Here is a 27,132-nt window from a genome sequence, read left to right as displayed (position 1 = left end):
CATTTAAAAGGTTTTAAGAGCTTAGTCTTTTTTTTTTTTTTCGAGACAGGGTTTCTCTGTGGTTTTGGAGCCTGTCCTGGAACTAGCTCTTGTAGACCAGGCTGGTCTCGAACTCACAGAGATCCGCCTGCCTCTGCCTCCCGAGTGCTGGGATTAAAGGTGTGCGCCACCACCGCCCGGCTAGCTTAGTCTTTTCTTGACAAAAGACACATCTGCTCCAGGCAGTACCAATTACTTCAGGAGGAAGATGGACATCAAAGAGTCTCCTTATGGAGTTTGCTAGCCATTTGGGCAAGAAACTGCACTTGCCTGGACTGTTTGATGATATGCTATATGAACTGGACATGCAGGACCCACAGAAAAAATGACTGCTAAACTTGTCTAAAGAGGTGAGAAAGTCCTTCAGGTTTCCTGCTTCATGAAAGAGTTTGCTAGACATTCTGTAGGACACAGAAGAAAATGACTGACAAACTACCAATATAGGTGGAACTGTCTTTGAATTTTCTTGCTTCATGAAAAAGTCTTCCAGATACTATGGGCCTATAGGCTGAAGATGGATGCCCCAACGATACAGAAGAACTTTGGGTGACTGTCCAGGCAGCAAGATGTCTCTGTCAATTCTAGAGTTTTGAAACTTGCTAACAATGCACTTCCTGTTTACTTAGGCTAATAGTATATCCTTCTGGAGTCTTTGATAGAGTTGAAGACAGAGAGCTATAGTTATGGCTTTCCTTAGTTATAATAAAAGATAAACTATATGTGAAACTTTCCAGATATAAATAGACTAAATATTGCAGTGTAATTCTTTCTTGATACCTGTTTTGTCATATATAATTTTACTATTTCTGAGGTCCTGTATTAGCCTATAATCAGTGGAGTTGGGCTTTTTGACCAGCAGCAGGGGTGTCACCCAGGCTTAGGGAATTCCTGGAGCCATTGTTGCAGCAGGCGCCCTGCCTTCCAATCTCTTTCCCCGCACAGAGGAATCTGTAAATAGCTTGTATTCATCTATGAGGGCCATTGTGAGGATAGCAGGGCTTCCCCTTTCTGGTCATGCACCAAGATCACACAGCCTGGTCAAAATGGATGTGGGCCCCCATTTTGGTCAGCAGATCCCTTCCCAACAAGGGATATAGGTATTCAAGAAAGGCCATGAAGGGGTGGGTTACCCGTTCCTTCGCTATGACCACTGACCTTCAGGTAGCCCTTGAATATCAGCTCTTTCCTGTGGCCCTTTGCAGCCACGATAGCTTCTAGAGCATCTGGCCCAGGGGTTATTTTAAGATGGAGTGCTGTGCTTCTGTGTCCACCAGGAAATCAGCAGGCCTCCCTCCACTCTCAGGGTTATCCAAGGCTCTGGGATGGGTGCTGAGCCCTGTCCCCTTCAGTTTCTCAACTCTCCCAGCTCTAGTACCTTGGTCTCTGAGCCCAGTCGTTCAGGGCTTCCATTCTTCCAGTGTCCCAGCTTCTCTTGCAACACACACATTGGTTTCTCTGGAGATGGCACCATTGCCCAGTCTCTGCTTCACGCTCTTCTCCCTACAGGCTGAATTCCCAAACGCCAGGTTCCTCAGATTCCGTCTTTCTGCTCTTGGGTCAGCTGACACTGCCAGCAGAATCTTAGCTGGTCCCCCCGTGCCCCCCCCATCTGTCTATCTTCCAGTGTCTCCCTATTGTTATTGTATACTTTCTCCGCTCACATCATACCCCGAGGCCCTGCTCTCCTTGGTCAGCTTCCAGCATCCTCCACAGGCTCCTGTACCATCAGAGTCCTCTGCTGCCTGCCAGACACTGGTCTCCTACAGAAACCTTCCCTCCATCCCTGTCAGTCTGTCCACTACAGGCTCCCCGCTCCCATCCTTCCGAGGCTCCTACACCCGAGCATTCTGTCATCGTCCCCTGGGCCTCGTACATTCGCCCTAATCCTCTGCCTACCTTCTCACCTACTGTCCTCTCTCACTCCTGCTCCTATGGCTCCCCGAGCTCATCCTTCTGCCCTCTCCCCCAAGCCTTCTCTCTTCCCATTCTAGATCCTGTGGTCCTCTACGGACTTCTGCCATTCACTAGCCCCCTAAAATCTCCCTTGAGCCTTCTGCCTTTCCCAGAATTGTGTCCTCCTCAGCCTCTAGCTACCCTACCTAGGCTCATGTCCTCCCACTGTATGGGGAATCCCCAGATCCCCCACGGGGTTATCTAGCTGACAGCAGACATGCTAGCTCCCACAGCCTCCTGCCCATACCTAGGTTCCACAACAGATTTGCCCTCCAATTGAGCCTTTCTCCCAATTCATTTGTCCTCCAGATTCCCCGCCACTTCTCCAGTCTTGCTGTGTTCGCTCTCAGCCCCTAACCCATCTAACCATTCCCATTCCTCCTTAGGTTTTCCCTTTCCCATGGCTTTCAAAGCGTCCTCCAGTTTCCTGTCCTTCGTATCATCTCTAACTTTTCTAGCGAGCCTCTCTTTCATTCATGGCACCCATTCTTCTATCCATCCAGTCTCTGCAGCTTACAGCAGATGTCTGGAGCCAACTGGTTGACAAAAACTAGGCTAATCGCAGTCCGGTTCCTGGTGTCACCAGGCCCAAGGGTGTATAGATTCAATAGGCCTCCATGAGTATCTCCAGGAAGGCAGAAAGGCCCTTAGCGACTCTTCAAGCCCCTGATGTACCTGACTTACTTTGAACAAATTTGTGGGCCACCCTATGGCGGTCCAGAGACTCCCCCATCAGAGTATGGCAGTACACCTTCAGCCTCTCCCTGCCTTCCTCGGTGTGGAAGTCCCATTCAGGTTAGATCAAGGGAAACTCAGCACTGATGATTTCCAGGTTTGTGGTGAGTCTCCTACTGGCACCAGGAATCAATTTCCAGGCCTTGACCAGAATTTGTCCCCTTTCCTCCATGGTAGAGAGGACCTGGAGTAACTGATGACCGTCATCCCAGGCTGCCTGATAGTTCAAGAGAACAGGATCTAACAAGTCAATTAACTTCGCATGCTTCTCAGAGATTCCTAATTATAGAAGTCATTAGTGGCAAAGGGCCAGTCACCCACATGGGGGGTGGGCACTGCTCTCAGTGGAAGTGCTGTCGAGTCAGCCTCGGCCAGTGGCTCCTCCTTTTGTGGAAAAGCCTGCATATGTGGAGGACACCTGACCTCTCCCGTGACTCCCCCAGCCTCCCCCTAATGCTCTTTAAGCTGGTTGGGGGGAGGGGTTGAGAAATCTTCCTCCTACCGGTCTCCTCCTGGGGGTAGGACAAGGTAAAGAGGGGCCGAGGGCTGGGGTTCCCCATCTGGTTTTGGTTTCTTTTCTGCCACTATTGCAACTATCACCTGGGGTGGTGGCAGAAAAGGTTTTACCCATGTCGGGGACTTAGCCACCAGCATTTGGCAGGTATAAGGAGCCTGATCCAGGTGCCCCGGTGGCCCATAGCTTACCTGATGGACAGTGGGGGAGATCAGAGGTCCCTTCCTCAGGTCTTCTCACATTTGGAGCTGGCCACCTGTTCCTGCAAAAGACGGTTAATTTTCCCTTCCAGACAAGCCCAGAAGTCCTTAGTGGTTCAGCACAAGGCTTAGGGAAGTCCAAGTTTTCTGCCAGATTTCTTCTAGAAGAACAAAAATGCTTACTAGACAAAAACACTGAAAGACACACCATAGAACGTATACACCAGACAATGTACACACCAGACAATGTATACACCAATGTACACACCAGACAATGTACACACCAGACAATGTACATACCAGACAATGTATACACCAGACAATGTATACACCTGACAATGTACACACCAGACAATGTACACACCAGACAATGTATACACCTGACAATGTACACACATTAGAGAACATGCACACCAGACAATGTACATACCAATGGACTGATACAAAACACAAAAAAAGAACCTTATTGGGATGATGGCCTCTCTCATGGTAAGCGAGCCCCGTCTAGCAGGAGGCCTCTCTCACTCTATGTGAGCCTTGCTTGACTGGTGTGACCTGCTTATCCCACCTGAATTTTCAGTATTTCCAATGGGATCTTGTCCCCTGTGGTGGGTACAAGATTCTCAAACCCTGGTACAGATGTCAATAGTACATCCACCTGACATCTGGGCCTACAGGATCAGCTCGAGCTTTTAACAGTACAAAAATCAAAGACAGGAACAGACAAAGATTCAAAGTGCTTGCTTACTGCCCAAATGCTCAGTGCGGTGGTGTTCTCTGGGATTCTTGACCAACACACCAAATGTTAGGGTCCACAGAACATCCACAAAACAGCAACTCCCGTATGCAATCAGCAGGGGCATTGTTTATTACAGCATACTGGGTTCTCCAGCCAGACAACAAAATGGCTACAACCTCAAACTGGTGTGGGAGGTCCTTCTGTCTATGTGTTGCTTTTATTGGTTAATGAATAAAGAAACTGGCTTGGCCTATAGCATGGGAGAAGGAAGGAGGATTCAGAGAGAAGCCATGGAGCTATCACCAGAGACAGAAGCTGGGAGCATTACCTAGTAAGCCACAACCATGTGGCGATATACAGATTACTAGAAATTGCTTAAATTAATATGTAAGAGCTAATGGGCCAAGTAGTGATTTAAATAATATGTTTTCTGTGTGATTATTTCAGGTCTAAGCTAACCAGGCAGCCAGGAAGAACAAGCTGCCTCCTCCAACACTCAGAGCACACAGGCTTTTTTTTTTTTTATAGGCAATCAGGAGCAGGGAGGAAAGGGTTAGGCTATCCTGAATGTAATTGGCAGGGAAATAGTTATCCTGAACTGATTGGCTGGGACTCCTTTTCCTGCTTTAACAGAGTGCAGAAACTTAAAGTGAAACTAGAACTGATTGAAAGTGAAACGCTGGGCCGGGCCCAGGGGAGGCTGGGGCAGGACAAGTCTGGCCCTGGAGCTAATGCAGCCTCTCACCACATGTACTTCTGATCTCTTCAGTGTCTCCCTGGCATCTTGCTGGCATAATCTCCACCTCTCCTCTTCCTAGAGTTCTCTCTCTCCCTGGAAATCCCACCTATTCCCTCGTGCCTAGCTATTGGTTATCCAACTCTTTATTAAACCAATCACAATGGCGCATCTTCACACAGTGTAAACAAATATTCCTCAACAGGGCAGGCTCCTTGCCTGGATTGAGAGTAGTGAATAAAACATCTGGCTTGGTCCTTATAGCCAGGAGCTGCTTGCTCCTTTGCTGGACTACATGGTATGGTTAGCCAGGAGCTGTTTGTTCCTTTGTCGGACTACACCATGATCACTTCTAATCAAGATGTGAGGTCACATGGCAAAATCCATCCTTCCTAACACGAGCAAACATGGCTGACAGATATGTGGCTGCCCTCATCCTGATGGGAGACAGCAGCTAAGATGGCAGCAGCCACATGTTTCCTTTATGATCATCTATGTATAGATTTTTAGCTATCAACTCTGGTGTTAATGAATTTTAAGTTAGCCCTTTTGTTTGAGTCTGCCACAGAGCCTGCAGGCCAGATTCACTGGTTTCTCTTTGCAAAGTGGAATAACCTGAGAATTAAAGAGGCAGTGTGAAGTTCTGGGCAGGTATAGTAATTGCTTGGTCATTTCTTGCTTTCTAGTCTTTTTAATGAGCTAGGTAACTAGTAAAAGGGCCTCTGATTTTTGGTTTACAATTAGGAAAGGCAAAAGAAGGTAAGGGCAGGTAAAAGAACAGCTCTACAGGCAGAAACTTTTGGCTAATGCTGTGTGGTTTACACACCTGTAACTGGATCAGTAAGGACATTTTTTGGAACAACAAAAGAACAACATAAGAGTATCCCAGTTGGGCAGATTGTGCTGCACAAGTCTTACAACCTGGACTCCAACCCTGGAACCCATAGAGGGGACTGACCCCACAGTTTGCCTCTGAGCTCCACATGTATGCTGTGGAAGCACATGGCCCACTCTCCAGAGCTCTATAGACAGGATCAAACATTGGCAAGAACGCAGGAAAAACAGGTCACGTGCTTCTGAAGCAACTGAAGATTTGGTGAGCAATTAGTAATGTCCAGTAAAGCTGGTGGCTTAAAGAAAAAGCTAAAAATGAAATGCCTGACATAAGTGTTTGCATTTTCATATCTGAGAACAGTTTTATGACTTGCATGTTTCCTAGTCTCTGTTGGCTAGCCTTGAACTCCTGACTCTCTGCCTCCATCCTCTACCTGCTAATGATGCAAATGTCTGTGTTTCAGTGAGTGTTCTAAAAGTTATCTGAATTTAAAACAAAACTAAACTTATCGAAATGAGTTCACTCCCTAAACCAGAGCCCACAAGCACAAGTACAGTGGGCCTGCACCCTCATGTCCAGGACGGTCTACCTTCTCCGCTTCGCTCAAGGAGAAATTCGGGAAAGGCAGCCCAGGAAGGTATGGGTGATGGGGCCTGCATGCACCTGTCCCTGTCCCCAAGGGCCCACCTGCACTTGGTGGGTACCCCCCACACCAGGAAACCCAGACAGCATAGGGTGCAGGATTGGTGGAAACCTGATCCATAATTTGCATACGTCCCTAGGCCAGTACTGGCAGGATAGCAGGATCCCTGAACCCAGCTGCATAAGCAGCTGCCACCCACCAGCCGGTGCCCAGGTCCTCAGTCCCTATCTTTACCTGAGTGGTCCTTCTGTGAGCCATTCCCAGTGGCTGCCCATCTCTGTACCTGCTTCTCAAGGGGCTTTGCAGATGGGCCGTGCTGGGACGCTAGCCCTTTCGGCAGGGGCAGAACTCCGGAGCATTTACCCCGTTACTTATTTCTGAGGTGAGCTGCAGTGCAGGCACACAGAAGTGCTCACAGACACCTGCACTTCTTAGGCAGCAGTTACACTAAATTTGAACCAACACAAACAAACACATGGACACTCGGGCAAACACTGACTTTTTGTTAATAGGAGAAAACAAGAGTGGAGAATCCCTGCTTGCAGGGATCTACTTGTGAAGGGACATAGCATCCCAAGCCACTATGAAGGTATGGTGCCAGGAAAGGCACACAGCAAATGGCTGACTCGGGGTATGGTAGGGGAGCCATTTCTCCAGCATGCAGACTCACCTGCTGCTGACTCCTGCACAATGCTGGCGGCTGGGAACCTGCACAGGTCCAGGCTCTCACCAGATCCTTCCCTCTGTGCTAAAGGCAGGGCCCTGAAGGCCTCTGAACCCAACTCTCCCCAAATCACTCAGCTGAGTGCGACAGCCACCTCAGGCTGGATTTTAACCACACACAGAGAACTTTTAAATATTAACAGTGAAAACATCAACAAGGGGCTACCATACTACTAAACTGACTCTGATGGATTTTTTCCCTCAGAGGGCCCAGTGACCCACCCCTTTGTGGTAAAACCCATTCTTTAAAAAAAAAAATACCAGAGGAAACTGTGTAAGAGCAGAACTCTTGCCAGCCAAGGTTTATCAAACATAATTTATTTACAACAAAATACAAAGAGAGCCCAGAGATAGAGAAGAGCCTCCTTCCAGGACCACCAGAGCAGAAGTAAAGCGCCCAGCAGGAGGCAAGACTACCAGCTGAGCCAGGACGGGTAGAGGCCCCACAGGGCTGACCACGGCCACCAGCCTTCTTCTTCTTATGTAGCCATGGTCTTCCCAGGCCCAAAACTGACATGGTGTTACCACTTTCCCAAGTAATTGGACACAATTCCAGTCAACTGGTGATAACAGTAATTTAGTGTGACCTAGCTGTGAGACCGCTTGGCCATGGGCTCTTCCTCCTTCTCCTGCTTCAGCCACCGGTCCAGGAGGCTGCTGGTGGCACCTCTTTTAGCAGGCAATGGGCTCTTCTGTAGAAACTGGCTGGACCACTGGGGTACACCTGACTCATCCTTTTTGGGTGACCCAGGGGCTTCTTTTTTGGGTGACTTTGTAGCCAGCCACTGCATCATTCTTTGACTGCTGCCACTTGTCTTGGGCTCCTACGGGAGAGAGAAATCTCTTAACATCCAGGTTTGAGCTTCACAGGAAAGACCAAAATGCAGATAGGAAAAAGCATGCACCCCAACCACCAACCTACACTTGCATAGTGTTACTAAGGGTGCAAGGAAAGGGGGGCCAAGAGTGCTCCCAGAATAGGGGAGGAGCACTTAAAAATCAGAGAACAAGGGTCTGGGTGAAGCTGGAGTCTCCCAAACACGCAGGGAATGAAGTGCCTTCTGGGAAATTCAGTGACTCAATGGCTAGCAATGGGAGGCTAGAAGTGAGGCGGCCACCACAATCAGGCTCAACAGTTTCCCCTGCTCAGTATGTCTTGACTGTCACTACTCCCTCTGCTGCCTGTGTGCCACACCTAGCCCTGAAATGAGAGGTTCTCTGTGAGCAAACAGCAGAGTATAGACCAAGATAGAAAAAGAGTTCTGTAAGTGGTAATGGTGGCGCACGCCTTTAATCCCTGAACTTGGGAGGCAAAGGACCTCTGAATTCAAGGTCAGCCTGGTTCACAGATCCCAGAACCCACATAAAAGGTGGGCAAAGCTATAATCTCAGCAGTGGGTAGGAGTGTCCCTTAGGCTTCTTAACTGCCAGACTAGCTCTGAGTTCACTAAGAGATCCTGTGTCAGCTAGGCATGGTGGCACACACCTTCAATCCTAACACTTGGGAGGCAGAGGCAGGCAGATCTCCGTGGTTTGAGGCCAGCCTGGTTAGCATGGCATGTTCTAGGCTAGCCGGAGCTACACAGTGAGATCCTGTCTCAAAAAATCATTCTGTGGGTGCTAGATAGATGGCTCAGCAGTTAAGAGCATTTTGTCACTCTGAGGAGGATCCAGGTTCATTCCTAAGCATCCATATTGGGCAGCTCACAACTGCCTGCAACTCCAGCTTTAGGAGAACAGATGACCTTTTCTGGACTCTGCAGCCACTGTACTCATGTGTACTAACCCACCCACAAACAAACACATGCTGTGGGACAATGGTCTGTACTCTGTCACTTTATTTTAAATAAATGCTGATTGCCCAGTAGCCAGGCAGGAAGCAGAGGCAGGGCAACCAGACAGGAAGTAGGCAGGGTAATGAGAATTCTGGGAAGAGGGAAGTTTTAGTCTGCAGTTGTCACCCAGACAGAGAGGAAGCCAGACACAGAGCAAGCAAGATGTGATTGCCTCCCCGAAAAAAGTACCAAGCCACATGGCTAACACAGACAAGAATAATGGGTTAATGTAAGATGTAAGAATTAATAAGATGTAAGAATTAATTAATAAGAAGCCTGAGCTGCTAGGCCAGCCAGTTTATAATGAACGTAGACCTCTGTGTGTTTATTTGGGATTGAATGGCTGTTGGATCGGGCAGGACAGAAACCTGAGGTTGGGAAGTAATCCTAGGCACAAGCATGGATTCTTGGTAGCAACAACTTCTCGGGTGTGCTCTCTTTGCTAGAGGCAAGTGCATCTCATTTAAGAGAGGCTTCCTGACTCAGCTTTAGCTGCAAAAACTTGCAGGTCTTTTAAGAGGCCCTTCAAGAAACACTTAAATGGTGTTGATGAATAGCCAACCACAGGCTTTTTGGTGGTGGCAAGGACCTTGAAACTCCATAGCTTGGAGCAATAAACACAACTCCAGCCAGTACTTCCACCATGAGGCTAGATTCTCAGAAAGCTAAAGAATGGGCTGGATCCAGCCATCAAAGCCATGGCTTTATCCTAGTCATATCATTTAGGAAGAAGTTTCAGTCTGCAGTCATCACCCAGACACAGTGCAAGCAAGATGTGACTGCCTCTCCGAAAAAGGTACCAAGCCACGTGGCTAACATAGACAAGAATAATGGATTAATGTAAGATGTAAGAATTAGTTAATAAGGGCTGGAGAGATGGCTCAGCGGTTAAGAGCATTGCCTGCTCTTCCAGAGGACCAGGGTTTGATTCCCAGCACCCACATGGCAGCTCACAACTGTCTGTGACTCCAGTTCCACAGGATCCAATACCCTCACACAGACATATATGAAGGCAAAAACGCCAATGCATATGGAATAAATAAATTAAAAAGAAACAAAAAAATATGACTCTGACCTGCTCGTATTACTCATTGTCTTTCAAGAGAAGGCTCAGCCAAATCACATCAGAGAAACTGCTAAGATATTAGAGAGATACCCGTGTGATAAATTGAAAATTGTTTGAAAATGATTGACGGATACATGAACGCACATTAAACTTAAAAAAAAAAAAAGAATTAGTTAATAAGGGCTGGAGAGATGGCTCAGTGGTTAAGAGCATTGCCTGCTCTTCCAGAGGACCTGAGTTCAATTCCCAGCAACCACATGGTGGCTTACAGCTATCTGTAATGAGATCTGGTGCCCTCTTCTGGCCTGCAGGCACACATGCAGGCAGAACACTGTATACATAATAAATAAATAAATATTTAAAAAATAATTAGTTAATAAGAAGCCTGAGCTACTAGGCCAACCAGTTTATAATTAATATAGACCTCTGTGTGTTTATTTGGGATTGAACAGCTGTTAGACCAGGCAGTACAGAAACCTCAGTCAACAAACACACATATACGTAAATAAAAATTAAATAAATCTTTAAAAAATAGGAAAAAAAAATCCAGGCATGGTAGTACATACCTTTAATACCAGCAATAGGAGGCTGAAGCAGATGGATCTCTGTGAGTTTGAGGCCAACCTGGTCTACATAGCCAAGTTCCAGGCTAGTCATAGCTACACAGGGATACCTTGTCTAAAATTCAAATCACATAAACTCAAATGAAATAAACATTAAAGGCAAGACAAGGGCATACTCTGAACAGCAGGAGTCTCAAAATAGACTACCTTTTAAGTTACCTACCTTCTTAGTCACCAAGTCAGCAGGAGCCAGACATTCAGGAGTGTTGTTTCGGGAGTTGTTCACCACTAGAGAAACTGGATGGAAGGTGATATTGTCTATGGGATGGATTAACTTCAGAGCTTCCTGAGTGGTGACCTCACCAAAGTCAAGCCATTTGGAGACTGCCTCTTCTCCATCTAGTATGGCAGGCATCCTGGCCGGGGATCAGATGGAGAGGTTGGTGAAGGTGGGGAAAGGAAAGAAGCTGAGTCAGTTGATAGTTGAGGCGTCACGGGGTTCCTGGTCCTTACTCTTACCTGGTCAACATTCAGTGAAGTTATGAACTACATGGCACAGGCAGTGAATAGCACTAAGACTGACTCTAGGGCATGTAGTGTGCCCCTAGTTGGTGCCTCTCTCCAGACACCAGCTGTGAAAGCCCTCCAGCAAGAAAGGACTGGCCAGGCACTGAAGTGAGCCAGTAGTCACAGCTATACAGGACGCTGAGGTGAGCGGCTCATTTGAGCCCAGGAGTACAAGCTAGACTGGGCAACACAGCAAGACCCATCTTTTGTTTTGTTTTTGAGATAAATTCTTGCTGAAGCCCAGTCTGGCCTCAAACTCATGATTGTCTTGCCTCTCCTTTCACTCTCTGGATGTTGGGATTACAAACTCAGTGTTGCCACCAGGGGAGACACATTTCTTTTTTTCTTTTTGATTTTCCAAGACAGGGTTTCTCTGTGTAGCCCTGGCTGTCCTTGTACTCAGAGATCCACCTGTCTCTGTGCTAGGATTTAAAACAGGCTTTAAGACACATTTCTTTAAAGAAAAAAAAAAAAGTCAGGATGGCCCATGTACATAATCCCAGCACTCAGGAGAATGAAGAGAATGAAGGAGGAAGAGCAACAAGAGTTTCAGGCCAACCTGGATTCACACAGTGAGTTCCCAGTCAAACTTGGATACAGAGTGAGACTCTGCCTCAAAATAATGAGAGAATAAAAGATCCTTAAAGTCTCTGAAATCTGGATGCATTCATACCACTTGGGTTGTATTACATCTTAGTTAGAAATAACAGACAACTGTGGTTTTTTTTGTTTTGTTTTGTTTTGTTTCTTGAAAAAGGGTTTCTCTGTGTAGCTCTGGCTGTCAATTGCTTTGTAGACTCAGCTGGCTTCAAACTCACAGAGATCCAGCTGCCTCTGCATCCTGAGTGCTGGGATTAAAGGTGTGTGCCAACACAGCCCGGCTAGCTTCCAGTTTTATAGCCCATGCTCATATTTTATTGGTTGTTTAACACAGTTAATTTTAGGAGACAAATGTATAAATATTTATATTAACAGATAAATGCTTTAACTTCAACAAATCAACATGTTTTATTATTTTAAGATTTACTTTTATTATTTGTAATTACATATAGATGTGTGTGTGTCTACATGTAGGAATGTGCATGTGGCTGCAAGTGTTTGTAGAGGCCAGTCAGTAGATCCCCAGGAACTGCAGCTACAAACAATTGTGAGCTAGATCCTTTGGAAGAGGACCCACTGAACCATCTCTCCTGTCCTTCAATGTGTACTTTAAAAATTAGTGAGTTGTGAGTAAATCTCAGTGATACACCACTGGTCTAGTGAGTCATATTAAGTACATATTCAACTATGAGCTACACCATCAGCCCCTAAAAATATTTTAAAATCTCAGAAATTCAAATGATTTCATGTGGTTTTTACTATGTAATTTTGCAAGCATGTCTGTAGCAATTTTAGAACTATATATCATGTTTTGGGAAAACGAATTATAATCTGTACAAATTAATTTCCTACTCCCCAGAAAAAGATAGTGACTTGCCTGCTGTGAATGTCACTCAAGCCTTTGCAGGAATCCACTGTGATGATGCTGTAGGAATATAGGCGCTCTCCCTCTGGGGGTTCCCAGCAGTCAAAGATCCCTGCCATGGTCAGCAGCCTCCAATTGTCCCAGACCTTTTCCTTGCTGTCGGTGCTGTCTGAAGCATCATTCCCACCTGACTAGAAACAGCAGTTCGACCCATTATTGAACCTATTTGACCCACTATCATTAACACCAACAGGCTTCACAGCAACTGAAGCTCAGATTTCAGCTTCTTAACACTTTCAGAATTTAATACCTTCACTTGGTTTCAAGCTTTCAAAAAAATCTAGCTCAGGAAGGGCCTACAGCCAGGGAAAGAGCTTGGCTATTGGAACAACCCTCTGGTGTGACTGCTCACCTAAAGCACAAGGAAATACAAGCCTGTGAGGAATAAAGATAATGAAAACAGCAAATACAACCCAGTTCTATCCCTATGACAGTGACTTGGTCTCCTATTTAAAGCCATCATAGGGTTGGAGAGATGGCTCAGCGGTTAAGAGCATTACCCCCTCTTCCAAAGGTCCTGAGTTCAATTCCCAGCAACCACATGGTGGCTCACAACCACCTGTAATGAGGTCTGGTGCCCTCTTCTGGCCTTCAGGCATACACACAGAAAGAATATTGTATACATAATAAATAAATATTAAAAAAAATAAAGCCATCATAGAAGAATTCCCAGGAATAACTATTATTTATTTTAGTCTCTGCCTGTGGCTAACAACAAGCAAAAATTGGAAGAAACATTAAAAAAAAAAAAAACTGGAAGAGCTGAGTGCTAGTGCATGTCTTTAATCCCAGCACTCGGGAGGCAAAGGCAGGTGGATCTCTGTGAGTCTGAGGCCAGCCTGGGCTACAGAGCAAGCACCAGGATGGGCTCCAAAGCTACATAGAGAACCTTGTCTCAAAAAACAAAACAAAGCAAAAGAATCTACTGCCGAGAGAAATTGTCAGAACCAGACTCAAGGCTTGATTCTATATGGCTTAGTTAAACCACTAAAGGCTCTTGAAACCAATGAAGATTACCCAAACTGAAACACAGAAAATTCAGAAGATACTGTTCAAGAACTGTGGAATAATATCAGATAATTTCACATATATTACATAGATAAGTGCTTTTTTAGACAAATAATACCAGACTTCAAGCTTGGATTAGTGTCACATTCCTTTAATCCCAAAACTCAGGAGGCAGAGGTAGGCAGGTTTCTGTAAATCTGAGGTCAACCTGATCTACACAGGAATTCTAGGACAGCCAGAGCTACATGACAGAGAAACGCTGTCTCCAAAACAAAATGAAACAAAACCCCAGAAAAGTAAAACAAAAAATGCTCAATTAAAAAGCAGCTGGAGAGATGGCTCAGTGAGTAAAGTGCTTCCCACATAAGCATGAAGACCCGAGTTCTCATCCCCAGCACCCACATTAATGTTGGACATGGTGGCATGTGCACATCACCACTTGGGAGCTTGCTAGCCAGCCACTGGCCCAGGCAAATGAGTGACTTTCCAGTTCAATGAGAGACCCTGTCTCAAAACAACAAGGCTGAAGAACTACTGAGGGAGACATGCAACATCAAACTCTGGCCTCTCTCTGCATAAGCACACATGGTCATGTGCAACTAACTGCAAGTAACAGTGTGTGCACTTCTGAACACACACATACATACAAAAAAAAGTAGGTAAGTAACAGAAAAGCTATAAAGTTACTGAGATAAATAAAAGACAATTAGCAAATATTTTAACCCAATTATTTCAATAATTAAAGTCAAGGGATAAGTTCCAAACATAAAAGACTTCTTGTCATATTTGAGAAAGAAAGACAAGCTAAGTGGAAAGTCCATGTATTACTTCCTCTGGAAAGCCTGCCATGATGCCCTAGTCTGAATTTGATGCTGAGTTTGAGTCCTTGCCATTGTACAGGTGCCTTCCATGAGTGTCCATCACTACATTCCTTCATGTTCTCTTCTCTTTCTCCTCCACTACCCCTCTAAGAAAGGGGGGGAAACATGGAGGTAGGGCTACCGGTAGTGGTGGTGAATAGGAGAAAGCAGAGGGAGAAAAAAGGGAAGAGGTCCTAGAAGGGCTGAATTACACTTAACTGTAATTGCATTTAGAGGATCTAAATGCAAGCTTCAACCTCATCCCTGAAATAACACAATAGTAGGGCAAGCATACTGGCTTGGTGCACAAATATGAGCTAGTAGTGAGGTCTAGGACCAATCCTGGCATTAGTGGCCCCTTAAAGAGATCAGAAAACAGCCTGGGGAGTCTTTCGGGGAGCTGGACCTGTCTGTGAAGGGGTAGCAGTGAAATGGTATCTCAGATCTCTAGCAGTGGAGGTTTATTTGAGCGGAAAGGGGCTTTCTTCATTTTCCTTGGAAGAGAGATAACATATGGCTAATGAACTGACTGGATATCGAAAGAGCTGAAAATGGTTCCATCTTTTAAAGCTTCTTTGCTACCAAGGAAGAACCCTGACGAATGCGAACACACTGAAGAATGCAGCACTATACACCTACAAAGAAAAACCCAAGCTTATCAAGAGTGACGGGGTAAAGAAAGAGGCTAGCTGAAAAACCCAAATAAATAAAGAAGGAAAATAGTAAGGCTGGTGGCAGAAAGAAAATAACTGTAAGGAAAAGAAGTACTCAGTTCAATTTGGTTTTGAAATGCATGGAGAAAATAGTTAAATTTTTATTTATAGCAAACAGACAAACAAAGCCAGATCAATCAGTAGTTGAGCATCCTAATCTGTTTTTCTTGCCTACCTACTCCAATCCTTAAAAAAAAATCAATCTTCAACATTGGCCTGCCAATACACACCATCTTGCTGGGCACGTGGTGTGTGCCTTTAATCCCAGCATTCCAGAGGCAGAGGCAGTTGGATCTCTGCAAGTTTATGGCCAGCCTGGTCTATATATCAAGTTCCATGACAACCAAAGGTACAGAAAAAAAGCCTGTCTCAAAAAAGTAAACAAAACAATACACATCACCTTAGAACCCAACAACACTCTGCCCATCCTCACTTTTAGCTCTTTTTTTGCCTCCTAGAGTTTTCCTAGTGAAACAGAATTTTAGCAGGTGCAAACTATTAAATCTAACTAGAAAGAAAACAATGCTGGCATGTCTGGTTAATTTTCAACTTTCTAATGTTAGGATGTGAGCCTTTTATATTATGTGTCTTACAATGAAAGTTCAATGAGGGAAATGTTACATACAGAATTACCATGTGACTTAGCAATTGTACTAAGTATATACATCCACATAAAGGCCTCCCTGCATGTGAGTGTTCATAGCAGAGTATTCTAACCGAAAGGTGGAAGCATAGCATTTTAATATAAAGCAGTTCGCCTGGCATGATGATACATGACTTATTTTGTTTGTTTTTTTCAAGACAGGGTTTCTATGTGTAGCCTTGGCTGTTCTGGAACTTATCTGTAGGACAGGCTGGCCTCCAGCCCAGAGATTTGCCCTCCTCTGCTTCCCAAATACAGGGACCAAAGACATTCACCACTATGCCTGGCTGGTACATGCCTTTAATTCCAGCACTTAAGAGGTAGAGTTGGGTAGATGTCTTGAGTTTGCAGCTAGCCTGGTCTTCATAACAAATTCCAGTTTGAACAGAGCCACAGAATGAGACTTAGAAGTGGAAGGTAAATCCCTACTGCTGAAGACACCACACAATTCAGAAACAAGGCCCAAAGATTCCTGAGCTGGAACCGATTCAATGTTCATTCCTTTAGGACTAGTTTTTATGGGACAAAAAGGCACTATGCAAGCTTCCAAAGAAGAGAGGCAACGAATAATCTACACAGCTATATGCTTATGAACCACATCAATGACTACCACGGTAAGATAACCCTAAGGATACAGTAGTGAGAAACAGACCTTGGTGGAAACCAACAGCTCTTTAATAGACTTAAGACCCACTCAACAAGAGGGAAATCATGCCTGGTACTGTGAACCTAGTTAACTCAGTACTAGTAAAGTCATGAATACCAGAGGACAATCTACAACTACTATCTTACTAAAATAGCATAATCCCTAACAACAATCTAAGCATTTGTCCTCATACCCACAGATAAGTGTAGTCTTCACCCCTCATCGGGGAAACTTCTTTTTGCAACAGAGACCATTACATCAAACCACAGCCAATCAAAATGAAGAGCTGTGGAGCCCAGTCTCAATGTGTACATCTATAAAACACCCCTGCACCCGAGGCTCAGAGAACACTGCAGAAGACAGGGTGAGAAGATTATAAGAGCCAGAGAATTGGGAGTTGGCTATGAGACTGTATATCCTAAAGATGTCTTAAGTTAAACCCATAATGTCTCAGCAACATGACTGCTCAAATGTGAGCTGAACAAGGACACCAATGGACATGGCAAAGAAGATGGGGAAAAAGTCAACAAGGCCTCAACCCTAGACAAACAGAACAGCAACTGAGGAATGCTGGGAATGGAGAAATAATCATTCCCAGGGAGAAGCACAGCAACTGGTGGTCTAGTGCCAGGTGGTCAGCACTGAACACATATTAAATAACGTAAGGACTGAGCAGATTAGACTTTAGGAATGTGTGTGTGTGTGTATATGCATGTATGTATAAACATATATACATATATGCATGCAATAAAAATGAAAAGAGGTCATGAAACATGGAGGGCTTATATGGGAGAGTGTGGATGGGAGAAAGGGAGAAATGTAATTATATTATTATCTCAAAAATAAATTACAGACATGTAGCAACTTGAGATAGTTCTGAGAAATGTGGCATTAAGAATTTTGTTGTGCTAACAATGGACTGTACTTAACACACCCTAGATTACATAGCAATGAGTAGGGTCGCTATCATATATGTGCCCTATGATACAAACATTGCTATAGGTACATGACCTTGAGTCAGTTTGTTTATCTTTCCCAAGCATGTTGCTCATACCTTCTCTGTCTTGATTTGAGGAAAATAGATGAAGTACGGTTGCCTCTGGTTTGTTCCCTGACACCGCTGCCACTCGTAGAATCCATCAGCTAAAACAACACAGCGTCGTCCTTTTCCCAGAGGAACCTGAGAGAGAATAAACAGGATATGGTCAGTGACAGGAGTCCACTACATGGCCTTTCAGGTTCAGCACTGCACTTTGGTAGTAGAGGGCTTGTCCAGCTTGTACAAAGTCAGAACCACATCCACTGTTGTGTGTGTATACACACATAAACCAAAACACTCAGGTCTTATGTGTGACCCTAGAGGAGTTACCCTTTATCTTTTTAAAAGTGTTTGGTAGGGACTGAACTCAGGCAAGTATGCTACCACTGAGCTACATACCCAGAAGACTTAAATTTATCTGCCCCTCAAATCTCAAGACTTGTTTTTTTTTTTTTTTTTTTTTTTTAAGAGACAGGATCTCACTATGTAGCTCTGGATGTTCTGGAACTCACTATGTAGTCCAGGCTGGCCTTGAATTCAGAGATGTGCCTGTCTCTACCTCCCAAGTTCTGGGACTAAAGGCATGTACCACCACACCTAGCCTTAGACATTCATTTTTTTTTAAAGTACATTTATTTATTTCTGTGTGTCATGGTATATGTTTGTGTTGTGAAATATATGATCACACTGTGAAACACAAGTTTGTGTTTTCATTAATTAAATAAAATCAACTTTGCGTCAGGAGCCAGCAACTAGTAGCGGAAAGTAATAATGGAGAGCCAGAAGGAGCCTGGAAAACAGTTAACAAAGATATGCACTGGAAGCAGAAGGAAGGGACTTTGAGTGTGGCAGTACTTTTTGGTTTGGAGCAATGGAAGAGACTCTCTTTCTGAGACTCTGGCAAAGATGGAAGGTCAGCTAGCTGCTCCTCAACTTCTCTGAGCTAGCAAGTTTCACCCTAGCCTCTGACTACTCCTGAGTCTTTATTGGCAAATGGAATGACAGAGATTTAGCTAAAAACTACATTTGGTAGCAGCAGTTACTGGCTGAAATAGCAAAAGATTCAGGTGCGGTCATTGTGCTGGTAGAATAACATGTTTGTAAGTAAAAGGATAATTTGTGGGAGTCAGTTCTTTCCTCCTTCCATATGGGCTCCAGGGATCAAACTTTGGTTCTTATGCTGGTGGAAAATGCCTTTACCTCCTGAGCCATCGAATAGGCCCCGTATCATCTGTCTTCTGTATCAAGTTACTACTCAACTGAACAGATGTTATAAAGATTAAATAACGTACATAAGGGCAAAAAACACTTTCCCCCTGAACAGGTACAACAGGTGCACATGGCAGCGAGTGTTGTAGAGCAGTTTCCCTCAGGAGCGAAGAGGAGACTCCAGAGGCAAACTAAACAACACACCTGAGGGAGTAGAAACTTGCAAGATTCTAGAAGGCCTCTCCCCAGCTTTGTAAGAGAAAGCAACAGTTCTCCTGGGGAAGGTGATGGACCAGCCCACTGCAGAGAGATCCAGGATGGCAGCTTGTAAGAGCTGGGGTGGTTTTCAGTGATGAAGCTGCTTTTTGAGTCATCCCTAGTGGTGTGGGACAATGGTCTGTATTCTGTCAATTATATTTTAAATAATGCTGATTGGTCAGTAGCCAGGCAAGAAGTATAGGTGGAACAACCAGACAGGAAGTAGAGGTGGGTCAATGAGAACAGGAAAATTCTGGGAAGAAGAAAGTCCTGTTCTGCAATCCTGTCCCAGCCACAGAAGAAGCAAGATGTGACTGCCCCGCCAAATAAGATACCGAGCCACATGGCTAACATAGACAAGAATAATGGGTTAATATAAGTTATAAGAGTTAATAAGAAGCCTGAGCTAATGAGCCAATCAGTTTATAACTAATGTAGACCTCTGTGTGATTTCTTTTGGACTTAACAATTGTAGGAACCAGGCAGGGCAGAAACCCCCGACAACAATCCCTGCTCCTATAAGTGACCCCATACCCATACTCCTCTTAGTAACCCCAATAAAAACTCACCAGTTTACCAAGGTGTACTTTTGTTTGTCTTGGGTTCCCTTTCAGGGGTAAACAGATGTGTGTACTGCCACCTCCCCAGTTACGGTTTGCTCCAACTGGACCATGCTTTCTAGTGTTCACGTATATCTCATCCTTTCCCATACTGAATTAGGCTGGCTCTGAAGCACTGCTATACGACTGGGAAGACCAGGTTTGTAGTTTCTGTTATGCCTTCTTGAATCGTGAGCATTGCAGTAAATGAGGTACCACATTAGAAGCTTGGCTAAGACTTCTTCATGCTAGGGATGCCGAAAGACTTCTAGTTGTTCCAGCCATGCTAGTCATGGTAACAGCCATGAGTGAAGAAACCATTTATCTGTCTTACTTTGCAGATACTTACTTTGATATTGCAAAACATTAAGACCAAAAGCAATTTGGGGAAGAAAGGTTTTATGTGTTTATAATTTATCATGAAGGGAAGTCAAGAGCAGGAACTCAAGGAAAGAACTGAAGTACATGGTTTCAGTGTTGTGGTGCACAACTTTAATTCGAGCACTTGCAAGGCAAATGCAGAGGCAGGCAGATCTCTGTGAATTTGAGACCAGCCTGGTGTATATAGGGAGTTCCAGGACAGCCAAGGCTACATAGAGAGATCCTGTCTCAAAATCAGCGATAAAAATAATCAAAACAGAGGCCATGGAGGAATGTTTACTGGCCTGCTTGACATGGCTCAATCTGTTTATTTACTTATTTTTCCATATAACCTAGGACCACCTGTCTAAGAGTAGAACTGACAACAGTGAGCTGGGTCCTTTCCCGCCAATTGTTGATCAAGAAAATGACCCACAGACATGCCCTCAGGTTTATTTGATAGGAGTATTGTCTCAATCAAAGTTCCTTCTTCCCAGCTGACCCCAGCTTAAATCAACTTGACAAAAAAGTAACCAGCACAACTACCACAGCCTCGTAAGTACAACAGACATTCCCAGTAAAAACCACCTCCCTGAGGCCGGGCGGGGTGGCGCACACCTTTAATCCCGGTACTCAGGAGGCAGAGGCAGGCGAATCTCTGTGAGTTTGAAGTCAGCCTGGTCTACAGAGCGACTTTCAGGACAGCTAGAGCTACACAGAGAAACCCTTTCTTGAAAAACAAAACAAAACAAACAAACAAAAAACCCCACCTCCCAGAGCACAATTAGTCCACAGTACATAAGAGATAATTGTATTACTTTTGTTTAACTTTTGGCGGGAAGGGGCTGATCGTGCCACAGTGGGCATGTGGAAGTTAGAAGACAACTTGTGAGAACTGGTGCTGTCCTTCTACCATTTTCAGGGAAATTTATATCTGTTACCTTCATCCCCCAGGTTGGCCTTGAACTCACAGAAATCTGTTCACCTCAACCTCCCAAGTCTGGAATTAAAGGTGTATGTCACCACACTGGGCCAATTGTTTATGTTTTAAACATTTCTACTGCTGTGATAAAACATCAGGACCAAGGCAACCTATTAAAAAAAAAGTGTTTGTCTTAGTTATTTTTCAATTCCTGTGGTAAGGCACCATGGCTCAAACAACTTGAAGAAAGGGTTTTATTGGAGACTTAGTTTCAGAGGGTGAGTTCATGACCATCATGGTGGGAAACATGGCAACAGGCAGGGTGCTGGAGTAGTAGCTGAGAGCTTATTAAATCTTGAGGCACAATCACCAGACAGAAAAAGCAAGAGAGACAACTGGGAATGTCATAGGCATTTGAAACCTCAAAGCCCACCCCACACTGACACACCTCCTCCAACAAGGCCACACCTCCTAATCCTTCTCAACCAGTTTTACCAATTAGAACCAAGTATTATGAGCCTATAGGAACCACTCTCCTTCAAACCACAATAACCAGTAAGTTTGGGCATTGTTGGTCTGGAATACAGCAATAAACTGAACAGGACTCGACATTAACAGTTGGGAATAGCCTTTGAAACCTTATTTATCAGGTATATAAAATATGAAACAGTGTTAGAGAGAAGTGCCTTCTCCCTAGATGGGCTACCTACCTTGAATGACTGCTTTTCCAGGATGGTATCACTACGACAGTTGGTAGTGTTGAACTGCAGCTTGGAAGGATCACTTTCTTTGAACCAAGATGGAACCAGGCCCCATCGCATGGGAATAATTATCTGCTCTGATGAGTCTGCACCCTATCAGAGAAAAAAGGTTCAGATTCAGCACCTGGATTCGTGGTGTAAACTTGTAATCCCAGCATTCAAAAGGCTGAGGCAGGAGGATTACTGCTAATTTAAGGCCATCTTGGGCTACACAGCAAGTTCTAGGCAAGTCTGGACTACATATAAAAATTCTGGTTCGAGTGCTAGAGATGATGCCGTGGTTAGGAGCACTTGATGCTTTTATGGAGGACCTGAATTAAGTTCTTAGCACCCATGTCTGGCAGATCCAACTACACGTAACCCCGGCTGTGGGGAATCTGAGGCCCTCTTTCCGCTGGCATACACTCAAACAGATGCATAAACACAGAGATTTTTTTTAAAAGGCTGACAAGATCAAAAATGCAATTATTTTATATTATATATTGTATTTTTACATAAATTATTCTTTATATTATATACTAATACAAAAAATTGTTTTGATATTACCTATTCATATTATATATTGTATTTATATAAAAATACAAAAACAGGCTCAGATACAGCAGGAAGACCATAATCATTATATACATTACTGTAAGCCAAAGAAATACAAACAATACAAGGTTATTAAGAGAGAAAAAGTCAGCTGGACATGGTAGTACAGGTTTTTAGTCCTGGTACCTGGGAAGCAGAGGCAGGCAGATCTCTGTGAGTTCAAGGCCAGCCTGGTCTACATAATAAGACCCTGTCTCGATAGATAGATAGATAGATAGATAGATAGATAGATAGATAGATAGATAGATAGATAGATAGATAGATAAAAGGGAAAAGGTCGACCAAGTGTGGCGGGTAGAAAAACACCTGTAATCCTAATTAACACCTGGGAAGCTAATACAGATGCACTGTAAATTTCAAGCTAACCTGGGCTACATTGCAAACCCTGTCTGAAGAGGTCATAGGTCCAGAGAGGGATACCATTAGTCTTCTTTTTGATAAATGGACCGGTGTCAAGCTAAATATTAATTTTAAAAATATTTATTTTTATTTGCATTGGTGTTTTGCCTGCCTGTATGTCTGTGTGAGGGTGTTAGATCTTGGCGTTACAGACAGTTGTGAGCTGCCATGTGGATGCTAGGAGTTGAACCCAGAATCTCTGGAAGAGCAGCCACTACTCTTAACCGCTGAGCCATCTTTCTAGCACCAATATTTACATTTATACCCAAAGATCAGTGCTGTTCTCAGCCTTGGTCAGAGAAGCTTCCATATGCAAGGGCTGATGGTTAATGCAGAGACTCACAGAGGGTCAAAGTACTGAGAATAATGACTTCTTTTATTTATTTATTTACTTATTTATTTATTTACTTTTTTTTTTTTTTTTTTGAGACAGGGTTTCCTGTAGCTTTGGAGCCTGTCCAGGAACTAGCTCTTGTAGACCAGGCTGGTCTAAACTCACAGAGATCTGCCTGACTCTAACTCCCACATGCTGGCGTGCTGGAATTAAAGGCATGTGCCACCACCGCCACACTAATATAAAAATGAAATTGAGTCATAATGTAAGATCCCCAAATATGTGATTCGTGTTTTTAAAAAAAAGTACAGTGAAGAGTGGTGTGTGAGAGAGAGCAGAGGAGGAGGCTGGAGAGTCTTAACCTGGGTCTCGCTATAGGTGCTAGACACCGACAAGAGAGCAGACAGAATGAGTAACGGGTCCACAGCAGGAATGCCCAGAGCATTTGTTTTGCACAGAGGTTAATATAGCAGGCCAGAGACTATTATTTTTAGGAGGTCAGCTTCTAAGGCTGATCTCTGATTGGCATTTTGGGATTATTCTGAGTGGTTTTCCTTCCCCTAGCTGATAAGGGGGCTTTAATCAAACAATGAAGTCAATGCTCAACATGTATAAACCCTTAAGACACCTCAGGTGGGGACGTTTAGTTTTTCTGGCTTGAGATAGCTACAGGTGTCTAGTGGGTAGAGGCCAGGGGGCTGCTAAACATTTTACAATGTACTGGACAGCTCTCTACAACAAAGAATTATCCCACCCATTAAAACTTCAGCCCTGGGTCTGGTAGATTGTTCAGTGGGTAAAACCACTGGCTGTGATTCTAGTTTTATTCCCAGCACCTGCATGGTGGCTCACAAGTGTCTGTTAACTCCAACTCTGGTGCCTTCTTCTGGCCTCCACAGACACTGTATGCATGTGGTATAGTCATTCATTCAGGACAAACACCTATTCATATCAAAATAAATATAAAATTTTTTAAAATGTCAGTGACGTCTTGGTTGAAAAACCTTCTCACAAATTCTACTGGTCCGCTTGTGACGGTTTACATCATTGCACAAACCAGCCCAAACACTAGCGCAGCGGATATGAAGAGGCTGAGAAGTCAAAATACTGCAAGCATTATTGCTCAGTATTAGTCATCTCCTCTACAAGTTGTGACTTTGGAATAGAACAGCTGGTCGCACTGTGGTAGATGAAAAAAAAGAAAGAGGAAGTATTTTGCAAATCAGTGGTTTCAAATACAAATATTGCTACCTATACATACACACTGGCAGTTGGACTGCTGAAATACTAATTCTGTTTTAGAATTTATAGGTTTGAGAAAAATAGAGTATCAAATATTTACCAAATTAAGAAACCCTAGCAACCTAAGCAAATCATATTACAGATGTGCAGTCAAGCATTACATGGGCAAACTCAAATGACCCAAAGGAGGGCTATGTTTGCTAGGGGCTCCATTTTCCCATTCCTGCTCCCCAAGATCCATCCACTGGAACAGGGACCATCGTCTATTCAGCAGTTAAGGCCACTTAACCTCTTGGAGAGGACCTGGATTCAACTCCAAGCACTCACACAGTGGCCTTTTGTAACTTCAGTTTCAGGGGACCTGAAGCCCTGACTTCTGAGGGCACCAGGCACACACTTGCTCCACATACATACATGTAGGCAGAGGCAAAGCATTTGAATAAATAAAACATAGTTCAAATTTAAAAAAAAAACTTTTCATGTGCTAGTACTGAGCCAAAGGCTCTGAGAATATGAAATAGGCATATCTGTTGTTGTCCCCAAGCAACATTACCAGCCTCAATTACAGTAAATTCTTTTTTCCTTTCATTTATGTGTGTTATATGTCCACTCTCTACCACAGAGAAGTGGAGCTCAGAGGATAACCTGCAGGAGCTGGTTCTCCCCTACCAGGTAGTATTCAGGGATCCAATCCAGGCTGTCAAGTTTGCCAGCACTTCCACCCACTGTGCCCTTTTACAGTTTCTCTACGCAGCCTTGACTGGCCTGGAACTCACTGTGTAGACCAGGCTGGCCTCCAACTCAAGAGATCTGCCTGCCAGTCTACTTAGTGCTGCGATTAATGGTGTGCGCCACCACACTTGGGAGGTCTTTTGTTGTTGCTGTTTGTTTAAAGACACTCAGATGACACTGATAAATCAGTAATACTTGAAGGCTGCTATCTTAAAAAAAAAAAAAAAGATCCAAGCTGGGTAGCGTAACACACACCTGTAATGCAGAATTCTGGAGACAGAGAAGTTTGCTGTTTGCTGTAGGTTTGAAGCCAGTCTGGCTTATATAGTGAGTTCCCAGACAGCCAGACTACATATATAGTGAGATTCTGTCTCAAAATTTTTTCAATGTATTCAAATATGAGGTTCATATGAATTGGGCAAGCATTTCAACAGTTTGAGACTTACTCCTTACCAAGGCCCAGAGTGATGTTCAATTAGGGCCTGGATCTATCTGTAAAGGCTACTTAGCTACTTTCATGGTCACTGCGGAGGCTGGACGGACATCAAAGGGACCAGGAGTTGGAGGACCATCGCAATGCGGGGCCAGCAGCCAGAACCGAGCTGACACAGTCCTTACCTTCTCAAAGTGCAGCCGGGAGAGAAGCACGGGGCTGCTCGACTGGGGGCTCTTGTTGTACGAGGGGCAGTATTTATCGGGGTCCCTCCATTCGGGGAGCCGCCGCCTGCCCTGACGATCGTGGTAGGCACAGGCCCTTGTGAGAACATCTCTAGGCAAGTGACAGGATGTTCGCCCGCACATTCTGCAGCACCGCCTCAGACCTACAGTCACAAGACGTGAGGTTTTACTCCCTAGGCCACAGCGTCCTCCCTGCCATTCCCACAGGATTCTCCGACGCCACAGCTTTCACGGAGGGCCCATTAGCGCAGGGTCACCCTGTCGCTGCCACGGCAGGGCCCACAGCCCAGCTGAAAGGCTTCGGGTGTTAGGCGAGAAAGCCGTGCCCTCCGGGGTTCATCTCGATGGAGTAATAATTCGGAGAAAGGAGAGAGCTCTCCGAGTTCACGCCAGCAACCCTCGCCCGCCCGCAGAGACCGCACTACCGCCCTGCGCGCACCCGCTCGGCTCCGGGGGCGGGGCCTGGTCCACGCCGAGCACGGCGACGAACCTGGGCGGTCCTGCGCCCGACCTCCCGCCCGTCTCCCCTCGGCGAGGCCCTCGCAGGAGCCCGCCCATTTCCCTCCAATAGGACCGCGTCATCCGCCCGCCCGCGTCCCCTCAGCGAGGCCCTCTCCTCTCCTCCGCCCGCCCGCGTCCCCTCAGCGAGGCCCTCTCTTCCTCACGGCCAGACTTTCCTGAGCGGGAACCGGGTCCCCCGCCCGCCCGCGTCCCCTCGGAGGGCCCGTCCCCGCTCGCCCGCGTCCCCTCGGAGAGCCCGTCCCCCGCTCGCCCGCATCCTCTCACCGCCAGCTGGTAGAAGCCACGCTTCAGCAGGTTCTGCGTCCTCCTATGGGACACCCGCCCCGCCCCCTGCGATAACCCCACCCCGCCCCCGCCGTGACGTAGTCGCCGTCGGGGTTTCCTCCCCACGGGTGGGGCTGCGGTTCCTTCCCGAGATGAGCCGCGGAACTTGGAAGACACTAAGTTCCTTTGATGCCCCCTCATAAAGCAAAACAAAACACACTCACCCGAGACAAACACTCAAGATGACCCTATCTTTCCTCCCTCCCAGACCAGAACCTGTGTTGGACTAGATGTCCAAACATCAGGGAGGAGTTGCTCCAGACACCATTCACATAACCACAAATTGATGCGAAACCAAGAGGATTTTTATTCTGTCACGACAGGGTCCTTCAGGTTCGGGATATGAAGGACAATGATAGCTGTTACAGTCCATCTTTTAAAGCGAAAAGCCACAGACACAAGGGGGGAACCTGAAGGTTGTTTTCCAATTTATTGGATTGGCTTATTCAAAAGGGTTACTAGTAGTGATTGGTCTATTCCAGGGCAGAATAGCTGCGTGGTCAGGTGATAAGGGAGAACATCTGTGGTCCATCCTGACCATTGGTTCAGTGACTAAATTAATACATCAGGAACTGAGTCAACATCTGTGGGTTGTATTTGCCTCAATTCCCAAAAT

General features: G+C 45.1%; 1 protein-coding gene across 2 annotated transcripts; it reads right to left on the bottom strand.

The window, feature by feature from the left end:
• Nucleotides 1-7,414: 7,414 nt before the first annotated feature.
• Nucleotides 7,415-26,522, bottom strand: Hmces (5-hydroxymethylcytosine binding, ES cell specific). 2 transcript variants are annotated; one of them, XM_050165432.1, is made up of 7 exons: nt 26,457-26,522; nt 25,611-25,813; nt 21,641-21,784; nt 17,598-17,723; nt 12,626-12,804; nt 10,805-10,997; nt 7,415-7,941 (listed from the first exon to the last, which is right to left on the bottom strand). In XM_050165432.1, exons 2-7 carry the CDS (start codon nt 25,791-25,793, stop codon nt 7,705-7,707), a joined length of 1,062 nt encoding a protein of 353 aa, XP_050021389.1. In that variant the 5' UTR covers nt 25,794-25,813; nt 26,457-26,522; the 3' UTR covers nt 7,415-7,704. The 2 variants fall into 2 exon arrangements, with proteins under 2 accessions (XP_050021389.1, XP_050021390.1); XM_050165433.1 differs by lacking the exon at nt 26,457-26,522 and adding an exon at nt 26,110-26,124.
• Between the last annotated feature and the right edge of the window lie 610 nt (nt 26,523-27,132).

The sequence above is a fragment of the Alexandromys fortis genome, unplaced genomic scaffold (assembly GCF_014885135.2).
Source record: "Alexandromys fortis isolate MF-2015 unplaced genomic scaffold, M_Fortis_MF-2015_v1.1 scaffold_158, whole genome shotgun sequence".
Classification (NCBI taxonomy): Eukaryota; Metazoa; Chordata; class Mammalia; order Rodentia; family Cricetidae; genus Alexandromys; species Alexandromys fortis.
Note: the sequence above shows the minus strand (reverse complement) of the source record. Positions and strands in the feature narration are given on the sequence as shown.

Excerpts from the sequence above, each read along its gene's own strand:
- Hmces (XM_050165432.1), bottom strand. The coding sequence starts at position 25,793 with ATGTGCGGGCGAACATCCTGTCACTTGCCTAGAGATGTTCTCACAAGG. Across the intron at positions 17,724-21,640 it reads TGGAAAAGCAGTCATTCAAG|GTTCCTCTGGGAAAAGGACG; the intron begins GTAGGTAGCCCA and ends ATTCTCTCTCAG. Across the intron at positions 10,998-12,625 it reads TTGAGTGACATTCACAGCAG|GATGCCTGCCATACTAGATG; the intron begins GCAAGTCACTAT and ends ATCCCCGGCCAG.